Raw genomic sequence first — 12667 nt, forward strand, 5'->3', positions numbered from 1 at the left:
CTGGCCGCGGGCTCAGGGCAGGGGTGGTGGAGTGGTGGTGGTTATTCGGGAGACCTTATGTCCGAGGGAGACCACCGTTGTACAGATAGGCGGGAGTGAGTCCCTCCTCTTGAGATGTGGCCCTCTGGCTCAGTTTGGCCTGTTGCTAACATACCTGGTGCCCAGCTGTGTGGCAACAGCCCTGCCCGAGCTGCTTGACACCCTCTCAGGGTTGACGGTGGAGTTCCCCAGACTCATTGTTCTCAGTGACTTCAACCTGCCTTCTCTGGGAGTATCGTCAGAGTTAGCTTGGGAGTTCATGGCCTCCATGACGGCCATGGACCTGACTCAAGTAATTCAGGGTCCGACTCATGGGGGGGTCACACTCTCGACCTGGTTTTCTTATCTAGACAATGGTTAGATGATCTGGGAGGGGGCTTACCAACTATTGTCCCCCTGTCATGGTCCGATCATTATCTCCTGCGGCTGGTCTTCCGCTATGTCACCCCCCACCGCTGGGCTGCGGAACCGACCAGGTGGTTCTGCCCCAGGCGCCTAATGGACCCTGATCGGTTCCAGATGGCGCTTCGGTCTGTTCCTATCTCCCTCACTCACAGCTTGGCCAACGCTTTAGTGGATGCCTGGGAAAGGACTGCCACTGAGGCGCTCGATCGTGTTGTCCCCTTGCAACCCCTAACCCGACGCAGATCCCGGTGGGCTCCATGGTTTTCTTCGGAGCTCCGGGAGATGAAACATCGGAGACGGGGTCTAAAGTGCTGTTGGAGATCCAGCTGATCTGAACCTGACCGATTGCGGCTAAGAGCCTTTACAAGGTCTTATCTCGCTGCAATGAGGATGGCGAAGTCTAATTACTTCGCTGCCCTCATTGCGTCCGCAGATAATCGCCCGGCCGCCCTGTTTCGGGTTACTCGCTCCCTCCTTCATCTGGAGGAGAGGGAGGATCCCTTGCAGGGGCAGGCCAAGGAGTTCAGTTGTCATCTTGCGGATAAATTTGCTCAGATTCGGGCCGGCTTGGACTCTGACTGGACAGTCTGACAGGGAGGAATCGAGCGGTCTTGAGAGTGTTATCTGGACTGAGTTCGATCCTATGACTCCTGATGAGGTGGACAGGATCATGAGGAGGCTGAGCTCTACCACCTGTTTATTGGACCCGTGCCCCTCCTGGCTGGTTTATGCAGCCCGGGAGAAGACACGAGGCTGGTTCCAGGCAGTAATAACTGCTTCTTCGAGCAAGGGTGTTTTCCCTGCCGCCTTGAAAGAGGTGGTGGTGATGCCCCTCCTCAAGAAGCCCACCCTGGACTTGGCAATTTTGAATAACTATCGTCCTGTCTCCAACCTTCGCTTTTTGGCGAAGGTTGTTGAGAGTGTGGTAGCGCATCAGCTTCCTCTGTTCCTGGAGGAAACTGATTATCTCGACCCGTACCAATCGGGTTTCAGACCCGGGCATAGCACGGAGACAGCATTGGTCGCACTGGTGAATGATCTCTGGCGGGCTCGGGACAGGGGTTGTTCCTCTATCCTAGTCCTATTAGACCTCTCAGCAGCTTTTGATACCATCGACCATGGTATCCTACTGCGGCATCTCAGGGGGCTGGGAGTGGGAGGCACCGTTTTACAGTGGTTCTCCTCCTACCTCCTGGGCCGCTCGCAGTCAGTGTTGACGGGAGGACAGAGGTCCACCCCGAGATCTCTCGTTTGTGGAGTCCCTCAGGGGTCGGTCCTCTCTCCCCTCCTGTTCAACATCTACATGAAGCCGCTGGGTGAGCTCATTTGTGGTTTTGGGGTGGGATATCACCAGTATGCTGATGATACCCAACTTTTTCTTTCCACCCCGAATCAACCCAGTAATGCCCTTGCCGTGATGTCCCATTGCCTGGAGGCGGTCCGGGTTTGGATGGGGAGAAACAGGCTTCGTCTCAATCCTGACAAGACTGAGTGGCTGTTCATACCGGCATCTTGGGCTGACCAGCCTTCTCCATCATTAACAATAGGGGATGAGGTATTACCCCCCATTGATAGGGCTCGCAACTTGGGCATCCTCCTGGATTCACAGCTCAGTTTGGAAGATCATATAGGAGCCATGACCAGGGGGGGCTTTTGCCCAGATTCTCCTGGTGTGCCAGTTGCGTCCCTATCTGCACCGAGATGCTCTACGTACAATCACTCATGCGCTCGTGACCTCCCGGTTAGACTACTGCAATGCCTTCTACATGGGGCTGCCCTTGAGAACCCCCCGAAGGCTTCAACTGGTACAGAATTCAGCTGCGCGGGTTTTGATGGGAGCTTCCTGATACTCCCGTGTAACACCTCTTCTCCGTGAGCTACATTGGATTCCGGTTGCCCTCCGGGTGAGATTCAAGGTGCTGGTAATGACCTATAAAGCCCTAAATGGCTTGGGTCCAGACTATCTAAGGGAACACCTGCTGCCGGCATCATCTTCCCATCGTCCTGTGCATCCCCACAGGGATGGCCTTCTCAGGGTACCACCGGTTAATGAATGCCAGCGGGTTATTCCCAGGGGAAGGGAGTTCTCTGTGGGTGCGCCTGCCCTATGGAACCAACTACCCACGGATCTTAGGACTGCCCCCAACCTTCGCTCATTTTGCCAGGACCTGAAAACTTGGCTCTTTGATCTGTTTGGTCCAGACTGTGGGGTTGTTAATTTAACTGGGTTTTAGATTTACTCTTAGGGCTTTAATTTAATTTAATTGTTTTAATTGATTTTAATTTTTGTATTTCATGGTTTTAAATGCCCTGTAAACCACCCTGAGTCCTACGGGAATACGGCGGTATACAAATTCAATAAATAAATAAATAATAAATTTCCTCCAATTACTGTGGGCTCATATAATCTAGGTTTTGGAAGTTTTGCACTGGGTCTGATTTCTGTTGCACAATACGTGCGCCGATGCGGCGGCAATTCATCAGATTTCTCTTTGCTAAAAACTTCTCTGTACTCCTCCAGTATCTTGAGTAATTCCTTCTCCCTCCCCCATTTGCAGCTTTCTCGGTCAGGGTCCCCCCTGATTGATGCTGAACTGTTTCTTTGATCGATTCCCCTTTTGGGAATCTACATTCTGCCATTCTCCAGTCCACCCATAGGTTCCATTTGGCTAGCCATGCCATGCCTAGGATTATGGGACATTCCATGTCAGGGATTACCAGGAACGTTATAGTCTGTATGTGGTCCCCCAGGGTGAGTTGAAGCTGCTATGGACCCATCCAATTGACTGAAGGAAATTGGTTTCTTCAGCCTCCTCACCAATATTTCTAAATTCCCCACTAGTGTTGGGCTGATAAGGCAGCGGGTGCACCCTGAGTCTATTAATGCCCTAACCTCTACAGCTTCGGGCATGGTGTGGGCTAGCAGAGTTACTGTTCTGGTGAGGGGCGCTATGGGTCCATTTATCAGGGGTTCACCCTCGGAGTTGTCATCGGATGAGTTGGATGCTCCTGCTGTGTAGGTCGGAGTTCCTTTCCTCGCTGAGTGGAGGCGGGGAACTCAGTGGTCTCTGTGCTTTTCATGGCTGTCTCCTTTGGCTTCACTGGTTGTTTTCTGGACTTCCTGGCCGGGGTCCGGTCTGGGGCATTTGGCAGCACAATGCCATGGCACATTTGAAGCACCTGGTGGTTCTTTTGGAGGTCGATGGCTGCTTTGCTGTCTCGCGGGTTGGCTCTGGCAGTGACTTTCCCCATGGTCTCCCTCCTCTGTTTTGCCTTTTGGCTAAGTCAATCACGGCTTCCTTGGTTAAGACGTACCAATCTTGCAGCTGGTGAGGGTTCCCCGAGGAAGGCAGAGGTTGTAGTTTATGCCATCTTTCAAATGGCTAAGCAAGATGTCCTCTGGCTAGTTCAGTTTGCTGGCCAGGATTTGGAATTCTTGGGTGTATTTGGCCACCGGCCGTCTGCCTTGCTTCACCGTCTTTATTTACTCTTGAGCTTTCCAGTCAGACAGTGGGTCTTCAAACCTGCACCTGAGGGAGAACACGAATTGGTTGAAATTCAGTAAGTCTGGGGCGTCGTGGAGATCTACGACCCAATCTATTGCAATGCTATCAAGGGCGGCTTGCACGATGTGAATTCTGACTCGGTCGGTGGGGATGTCTCAACCGTATTCCTCCATGTAGTTTACTACCTGGGTTAGGAAGAATCCCAGGCATTGTGGCTCTCCACAGAACTTCACGTCTAGTGGCAGGAACTTCTGGATGGAGCATTTGTGTCATCTCCCATCTTTGTCTGTGGCTTCCATGCCACGAGGGGTGGCTGCAGCAGCAGCGACTGCAGCAGGTTCGATGTTTCCGTTGGATGGGTCTGGAACCTTGGGTTCAGGCTCCCCCTCCCCATTTCCTTTTTTGCTGCATCCCAGGTGGATGGTGCCTCAGTAGTGTTCGGCTTTCTCCTCCTTCATGGAGTCAAAGTCTATGTTCATCATGCCGATTGCCTGTTCCAGCATCCAGATGGAATGCCCTGAGCGATCCTCCTCGTCCTCGCTAAGATGGAGGGAACTTTCCATTTCCTCCCTCCAGCCTGGTTGGTGACTGCCCCATCTGAGTGTCACCTTTCTAGCTTTCTTCTCCCAGTCGTCCTTCTTCCCAATGCCCATCAACCACCTAGCCTTGGCAGCATTCTGTCACCACCTCCTCTTCCGAAGAGCTTGAGGATCCGATATAGGATTGTTTACAGAGGTCTTCCCAGCAGGAGGGTTCCCCCACTGCAGCAGGTTCCTCTCTCTCTATTTCAGTGTCTGACATGGTTTACTAAGTCCCCAGGTAAGGGCTAACCCTAACCCACTCCAAAGTTCATCCAGTCAGTTCACATGGGCCAATCCCCAGGTGTTAAGTCCGTTGTGGGAGAGAGCTGATAACACCAGGCTGTCTCAGGCTTGCAGCAATGTTATGTCGGCTTTCACACCTCCCTTTCCGAACGCAGAGATAAACCAGTGCCGGAGGCGCATTACTTTCTTCTCCCCCCCCCCCTTTTTAGCTGACAACAAGGGGAGAGATAGTTCTCAGGGAAAATATGCAGAAACAGCAAAATGTTACACTATAGCGATAGAAAGAAAACAGCAATAAACCCCAGCGCTTTCCCCGCTCCCCTTCAGGAGCATGGCAGAATCCAGAATTATAGAGAGAGTAGAGTTTGAGTTAAAGATAGAAAAGAGTCCTCTTAGAATATGTGTTGTGACAACTTGATTTTAGCTATTTTCTTCTCTCATCTTGCAAAAATGTTTAAGTTGCCTGAGCTAGATAATTGACTTGTATCCATCATTTCCATTTATCATACAATATGTTGTAATAATAATAATAATAATAATAATAATAATAATAATAATAATAATAATAATAATAATAATAAAAGTTGGAAGGGACCTTGAAGGTCATCTAGTCCAATCCCCTGCTCAGGCAGGAAACCCTATATCATTTCAGGCAAATGGCTGTCCAGTCTCTTCTTAAAAACTTCCAGTGCTGGAGTATTCACAACTTCTAGAGGCAGGTTGTTCCACTAATTGTCCTGTCAGGAAATTTCTCATTAGTTCTAGGTTGCTTCTCTGTTTGATTAGTTTCCATCCGTTGCTTCTTGTCCTACCTTCAGGTGCTTTGGAGAATGGCAACCCCTGAGATATTGGAACACTGCTATCATGTCACCCCTAGTCCTTCTCTTCATTAAACTAGACATATTCCAGCAACCATTCCTTATATATTTTAGCCTCCAGTCCCCAATCATCTTTGTTGCTTTTCTCTGTATTCTTTTTAGAGTATCAACATATTTTTTACATCGTGGTAACCAAAACTGGATGCAGTGTGGCCTTACCAAGGCATTGTAAAGTGGTATTAACACTTCACGTGACCTTGATTTTATCCCTCTGTTAATGCAGCCTAGCACTGTGTTGGCTCTTTTGGCAGCTGCAGCACACTGTTGGCTCATTTTTAATGATTGACCACTAGGACTACAAGATCCCTCTCACAGTTACTACTATTGAACAATAGAATTAATTGTTGTGAGAAGTACAGGTAGTCCTCGACTTACAACTGTTCATTTATTTTTTATTTATTTTTATTTTAATTCCATTTATATCCCGCCCTTCTCCGAAGACTCAGGGCGGCTTACAAGCTCAGCAGTAGCCTTCATTCTATGTATATGCCTGCTTATTAGGGCTTTCACACACACCCCAAACGGCATTATTACAAGGTCAGCTTAATTGCCCCCAACAATCTGAGTCCTCATTTTACCTACCTCGGAAGGATGGAAGGCTGAGTCAACCTTGAGCCTGGTGGGATGCGAACCTGCACTAATTGCAGGCAGCTGGTGTTACTTAAGGAGGCATTAGCCCACTGCTCTACCAAGGCTTTTCTTTAGTGACCATTCAAAGTTACAGCAGCACTGAGAAAAGTGACATTACTATTTTTCTCACAACTGTTGCAGCAACCCCATGGTTCAGATGCTTGGCAACTGATTCATATTTATGACAGTTGCAGTGACCCTCGGTCACGTGAACAGCTTTTGTGACCTACTGAAAAGCAAAATCAATGGGAAAGCCAGATTCACCTAACAATCATGTTACTAACTTAACAACTGGAATGATTCACTTAATAACTGTGGCAAGAAAGGTCATAAAGTGAGGCAAAATACATTCAATAAATGTCTCACTTAGCAACATAAATTTTGGGCTGAATTGTGGTCATAAGTCAAGGACTACCTTTATTAGCTACTTGGTTATTTCCAGGTTGCTCTTATCTCAGGAGGTGCTAATTATAATGTTTTAAACTTTGTGGAATTTCTTTAGAGCTAACCTTACAAGTCTGGGTATAGATAACAAAAAATACTCTCTGTTTTGAATTTTAGTATCTTGGGATGATTCTCAAAATTCTACTCCAGAAAGAGACCCTATGAATATGGCTGAGGCACGCATTGACATTAAGAGACTTCTCCAGCTCCTTGCAGGACAACAAGTCAACCCTACAAAAGCACTATGTAGTAAGTGTACCTTTCTGGCTAGTCTTTTAATCAGTTTAATTATCTAGGTAGATATAATTATATATAATATTAGAGCCTTTCATTAATATTGAAGAAATAGTGAAATAAAATAATTAATTAGACCACAACCTACGTCTTGGAAATCTAGAAAAAAGTGGGATAGATCACCAACAGATGGATTTGTAACAGGCTGACAAACTGTACTCAACAAGTAGTCCTTAATGGTACTATATCTACATGGAGGGAAGTAAGCAGTGGGGAACCACAAGGTTCTGAGCCTTGGTGGAGCAGTGGGCTAATGCCTCTTTAAGTAACACCAGCTGCCTGCAATTAGTGCAGGTTCGAGTCCCACCAGGCTCAAGGTTGACTCAGCCTTCCATCCTTCCGAGGTAGGTAAAATGAGGACCCAGATTGTTGGGGGCAATAAGCTGACTTTGTAATAATGCTGCTTGGGGGGGGCGAAAGCCCTAATAAGCAGGCATATACATAGAATGAAGGCTATTGCTAAGCACATTGATTTGTGCTTTAGATTGTAAGCCGCCCTGAGTCTTCGGAGAAGGGCGGGATATAAATGGGATTTTTTTAAAAAAAGGTTCTGTCCTAGGCCCAGTACTCTTCAACACCTTCATAAAGGACTTAGTTGAGGGAATAGAAGGGGAACTTATCAAATTTGGAGATTATACTAAGCTGGAAGGAATACTAGATGATAGGCTCAAGATGCAGATGGATCTTGATAAACACTGAGCCCGATCTAACAAAATTAAATTCAATGTAGAGTAAAGTAAAGGCTTACACTTAGGTAAGAAAAACCAAAAATACACATATAGATTGGGTGAAACAAGGTTTAATAGCAGTAACTGAGTGGGTCTTGGAGTCTTAGTGGACAATTAATTAAATACAGTATGAGTCAACTATGCGGTGGCAGCCAAAAAAAGCCAATGCAGTCCTAAGTTGCATTAACAGAGGGGTTCAATCAAGATCATGTGAGGTACTAATGCCACTCTATAAAGTCTTAGTAAGACTACAACTGCAACCAGTTTTGGTCTCCACACTATAAAAAAGATGTTAAGACACTAGAAAAAGTGCAGAGAAGAGCAACAAAGATGATTAGGGGACTAGAGGCTAAAACGTATGAACAATGGTTACAGGAACTGGGCATGGCTAGTCTAGTGAAGAGAAGGACCAGGGGAGACATGATAGCAATGTTCCAATATTTGAGGGGCTATCACAGAGCAGAGGGGATCAACCTGCTTTCCAGAGCACCTGAAGACGGGACAAGGAATAATGAATAGAAACTGAATAAGGAGAGATTTAACCTAGAAATAAGGAGAAGTTTTCTGACAGAACAATCAACCAATAGAACAGTTTGCCCTCAGATGTTATGCGGGTTTCATCACTGGAAGCTTTCAAGAAGAGACTGGACTGCCATATGTCAGAATTGGGTGGGAGGTTGGACTAGATAACCTACAAGATCCCTTCCAAGTATGTTATTCTGTTATTATTAAAGAAAGGATGCAAAATGAGGGACAATATGAAATGTGAATAACAAAAATTAAATTATTTTTCAAAGTATGTTAAATAATTGAATTGTGCTGCGGCAAGTTGGCCCGTGGTGAATTGGCCACGGCGAGTTGTCCCACTCCTGTAGAAATGTCAGGAAATTACTTCCAATTACATGCTTGCTTTGACTTATGACTATTATGACTTATGACCAGATTTCTGGTTCCAGTTACAGTCATAAGTCATACGCACTCTTTATTGAATAGGAAGCACTTGACACATTTTATGCTTCACATTGGGTTTTGTTATTTTTTAAAATATGGATTTGTGTCTTGCAGATATTGTAAGTAAGAGAATTGTTCATTTCATCTTGCTTCATGAGGACGTCTCTCTTCAATATTTCATTCCAGCCCTTGCATGAATTGAAAAGTAATTCTGGCTCATATCTTCAAGTTGTTGAAATAAATTAAAAAGAATGAAGGGAAAGATGCTATCTTTCTATTAAAAATCCATTCTGAAACCAATTTCCTCTCTGTGTCTTTCTAAGTGTATACAATATTTTTTAAAAAATTATGCAGAGAATGTGGGAAGGGAATATTTTTTTTTAATCCCATTTATATCCCGCCCTTCTCCGAAGATTCAGGGCGGCTTACAATCTAAGCACAAATCAAATGTGCTTAGCAATAGCCTTCATTCTTTGTATATGCCTGCTTATTAGGGCTCCCCCCCCCCCAGCGGCACAGAATTAAAGAATTAAAGAAATAAGACTTAAATAATTTGTTTTTACCCATTTAGGAATAAGATCTTTTCAAAACATTTTAAGTTATGAAAATACAGATGATTCATGAAATTACTGTCAAATAGCTACCACAAGGAATATGTGACTTTTAGCAGGAAGAGTACTTCCCACTCTTAAGAGAAAATATTTTGAAAAACTAATGAACTCTTGTGTAATACACTCAATAAATCATTGACCTAGATAGTTGGGTATTTAAATTTTGCTGATGATATCATACAAATGAAGCAAATCACATATTATTTGCATGCAACAAATGTATTATGTGGAATAAATATCTGTTCCAATGTATGCAAAAGATGTAAACTGCAGCAAAAATTTTATAGACTGCATCAAGTCCATTATAACTAACTATAACTAACTTTGACAAAGCTAATAAACTAAATATATATAAATTTATAAATACATATCAAATATATATAGGTAAATAATCATTTAGGATAAATCCATATAGATAGTCATACATACATTTCTTCCTCCCCCTCTTTCTAGCTGACAGTTTAGGGAGAAGAAAGTTCAGAGAGAAATAATGCAGGAAAGCAAGTGTTACATTGTAGCGATAGCGGAGGTCAAGGCAATAAACCCACAAGCATTCCCCCCTCCCCTTCAGGAGTATGGCAGAACCCAAAGAGAGAAGAGAATGGAATCTGGGTCAGGGAAAAATAGGACCTGTAGGAAATATAGGAGATATAGGCAAGCAAGAAATGTATGGGTTCTGACACCATCAAAGGGGGCTCTAAGAGGTGGCACCATCAGTGGTTGCTGGCCTCCCTAATGTGGATGTTGCATCCCCAATTTTTGCTGCCTCCCAGTGGTTGCTGCATGCCCACGGGCTGTTGCCACCCCCACAGCTGTTGGCCTGTGGGGGGGTTGTGGTGCCCCCAGTTGCTGCAGTCCCCCCTGTGGCCCCAGAGATGGTTGTTGCTGGATCCCCATCGGTTGCAGGCCCTTCAGTGGTTGCTGCATATTCGGAGGCAGCGGCCAGCCCCACTGCTGCAGCAGTGCTTGCAGCAGTTGCTGACCCCCTGCTGGCTGCATCACTTCCATGGTGGCAAGGCTGTCTCGAGGTGTCTGGAGTCTCTGCTGGATAGAGTCCATTCTGACAATCAGATCAGCTATCCTTGCAGCTTGGGCTTTGCCCCCAGCTGGGAGGCCTGGAAAAGTTCCTTCTCCACCGGCACGGTGGCTGTCACTCCCCCCTCTGGGGTAGCAGCCACCACCAGGGTGCTGGTTTCAGGTCCTCTTTCTTTCTCCATGCTGAGATCTTTCCCAAATCTTTGTTGGCTTATCCCTTGTTCTAGGGACAGTGACTGGAGCTCGGGACCCCAAGATAGGGGGAAAATGGAGTTTTTGGCTTAATGTCATGGTTCTGACAGATATTTAAAAGAACTTCGAGGCATTGTTTACCTTAAAGAATCTTTTATTTGAAAAACAAAGTATCAGCGCTACATAGTTAAAGCCAAAAACTGAATTCCCTCCCCCCAGGCACAAAGTATCAAAGCACAATTCCCTCTTCCAATTAACAGTCATAAATCACATTTCCCAATTAGCTTGGAGCACCGGCTTTCTCCTCAGCTCTCCAGCCCACCAAATCTTTATCAGCTCTGGGTGCAATAAACTTGATTCTCACGGCTGAGTTATTGTTGTTATGACTAACTGGACTCTCATCCACACACCCCTCCCAGCATCATCTAACTCTAAAAGCAAAAAAGAAAAGATGGCTACATTTCCATCTGTTGTCAAAGCAAGAACATTTGATGTTAGGAGCACTGACAGTATCTCTATAATATATGAAATATGAAAATACTGGGATGTTATATTTAAATGGAAAAATTGAATATTTAGATGTTTAATACTGGGAAAAATATGATTGACAAGAATATTGGAATATTATGGAGAAATTGATCTTAAACAAGATTAATGAAAATAAGCTACATGGTGAATCAATAAGATGTTTCTTATGAAAATAAGGTAAGCTGATAAGAAAAAAATGCTATATATGGACGCTACTATTGTTAATATAGAAGATGTTTTTATCTAATCATTTAAATATAGAAAATATCAAATATTACAAATTATATTTGTTTAATGTAGGAGAATATTACTATTGAGTGAAGAGAAGATCAAAGAAATATATTATTAATTGATATACTAATTATGAAAATATAAAAATTAATTACTATTGATTGTTTATTAACTATTATTAATTGTATATTCTTTTTTTAAAAAATTATGAACCAAGACAACACACTGTACAACAGGCACTAAGGTTATTATTGTAAAAAACCAATAACTTTTTAAAAAAATCATTTTCAACTGAGGCTAGATTCTAGTATTCGAATCAGGCATGCTTGGTTCCAGTGAAGTTAGTGAGGTTTTGTGTTCTGTCCTTCTTATACTCAAATTTTGCACTTCTCCCAGTCCTTCTTGAGTATTACAAATCCAGTCATATGAATAAATGCAGTTGATTTTAATGGATATAAAGTTACTGCAAAATGTGATTTAAAGTTAGTTCCTAAATAGAGAATAGAAAAGAAAATCATGGGCAAGAAAATAGCCCTTAAATTGTGAGATATACTGTGCAGTTTTTTTAAAAAAAATGTTACCCAACATAAGTGCCAATAATAGTCTATCTTCCATAACTGTAACATATTAAAGCAATTATTCCTAAAAAATGCTAGATATAACCTGGGCTAACTCCACAAGTAGACATCAGATCTGCAAAACTCATGGTATTTTGGTCTTCCCTAAGCCTGGGGAACATGAATATGTGTTTGTTTTTCGAATTTAACCACTATCTGCGATTGGCACTTTTCACGCTATAAGCAATTTTTCCTAACAAATGCAACATATAACCTGGGCTATCTCCACATGGAGACATCAGATCTGCAAAACTCATGGTTTTTTGCTCTTTGTTGAGCCGGGGGAACATGAATATGTGTTTGTTTTTCGAATTTGAGCTCTATCTGCAATTGGCACTTTTCATGCTATAAGCAATTTTTCCTAACAAATGAAACATATAAGCTGGGCTATCTGGGCAAGGAGACATCAGATCTCCAAACTCATGGTTTTCTTTTCTTTGCTGAGCCGGGGGAACACGAATATGTGTTTGTTTTTCGAATTTCAGCTCTATTTGCAATTGGCACTTTTCATGCTACAAGCAATTTCTCCTAACAAATGCAACATATAACCTGGGCTATCTCTGCAAGGAAACATCAGATCTGCAAAACCCATGGTTTTTTTATCTTTCCTGAGCCACGGGAACATGAATATGTGTTTCTTTTTCGAATTTGAGCTCTATCTGCAATTGGCATTTTCATGCTGTAAGCAATTTTTCCTAACAGATGCAACGTATCACCTGGGCTATTTCGACAAGGAGACATCAGATCTGCAGAA

At 43.9% G+C, this 12667-nt stretch overlaps 1 protein-coding gene across 4 annotated transcripts in view; it reads left to right on the forward strand.

Annotated features, from left to right (window-relative positions):
- Positions 1–8993, forward strand: part of HUS1 (HUS1 checkpoint clamp component) — a 64796-nt gene extending 55803 nt beyond the window's left edge. For 3 of the 4 annotated variants that reach the window (XM_081342920.1, XM_081342922.1, XM_081342923.1), the window contains 2 exons: positions 6844–6975; positions 8320–8780. In XM_081342920.1, the coding sequence (XP_081199046.1) occupies positions 6844–6975; positions 8320–8438 (251 nt within the window). In that variant the 3' untranslated portion in view covers positions 8439–8780. Of the gene's footprint in view, positions 1–6843; positions 6976–8319; positions 8781–8813 lie in introns of those variants that run through there. The other variant, XM_081342921.1, reaches the window with a different exon arrangement.
- Positions 8994–12667: the final 3674 nt, after the last annotated feature.

This window comes from Vipera berus, assembly GCF_964194415.1.
Source record: "Vipera berus genome assembly, chromosome: Z".
NCBI classification, from domain to species: Eukaryota; Metazoa; Chordata; class Lepidosauria; order Squamata; family Viperidae; genus Vipera; species Vipera berus.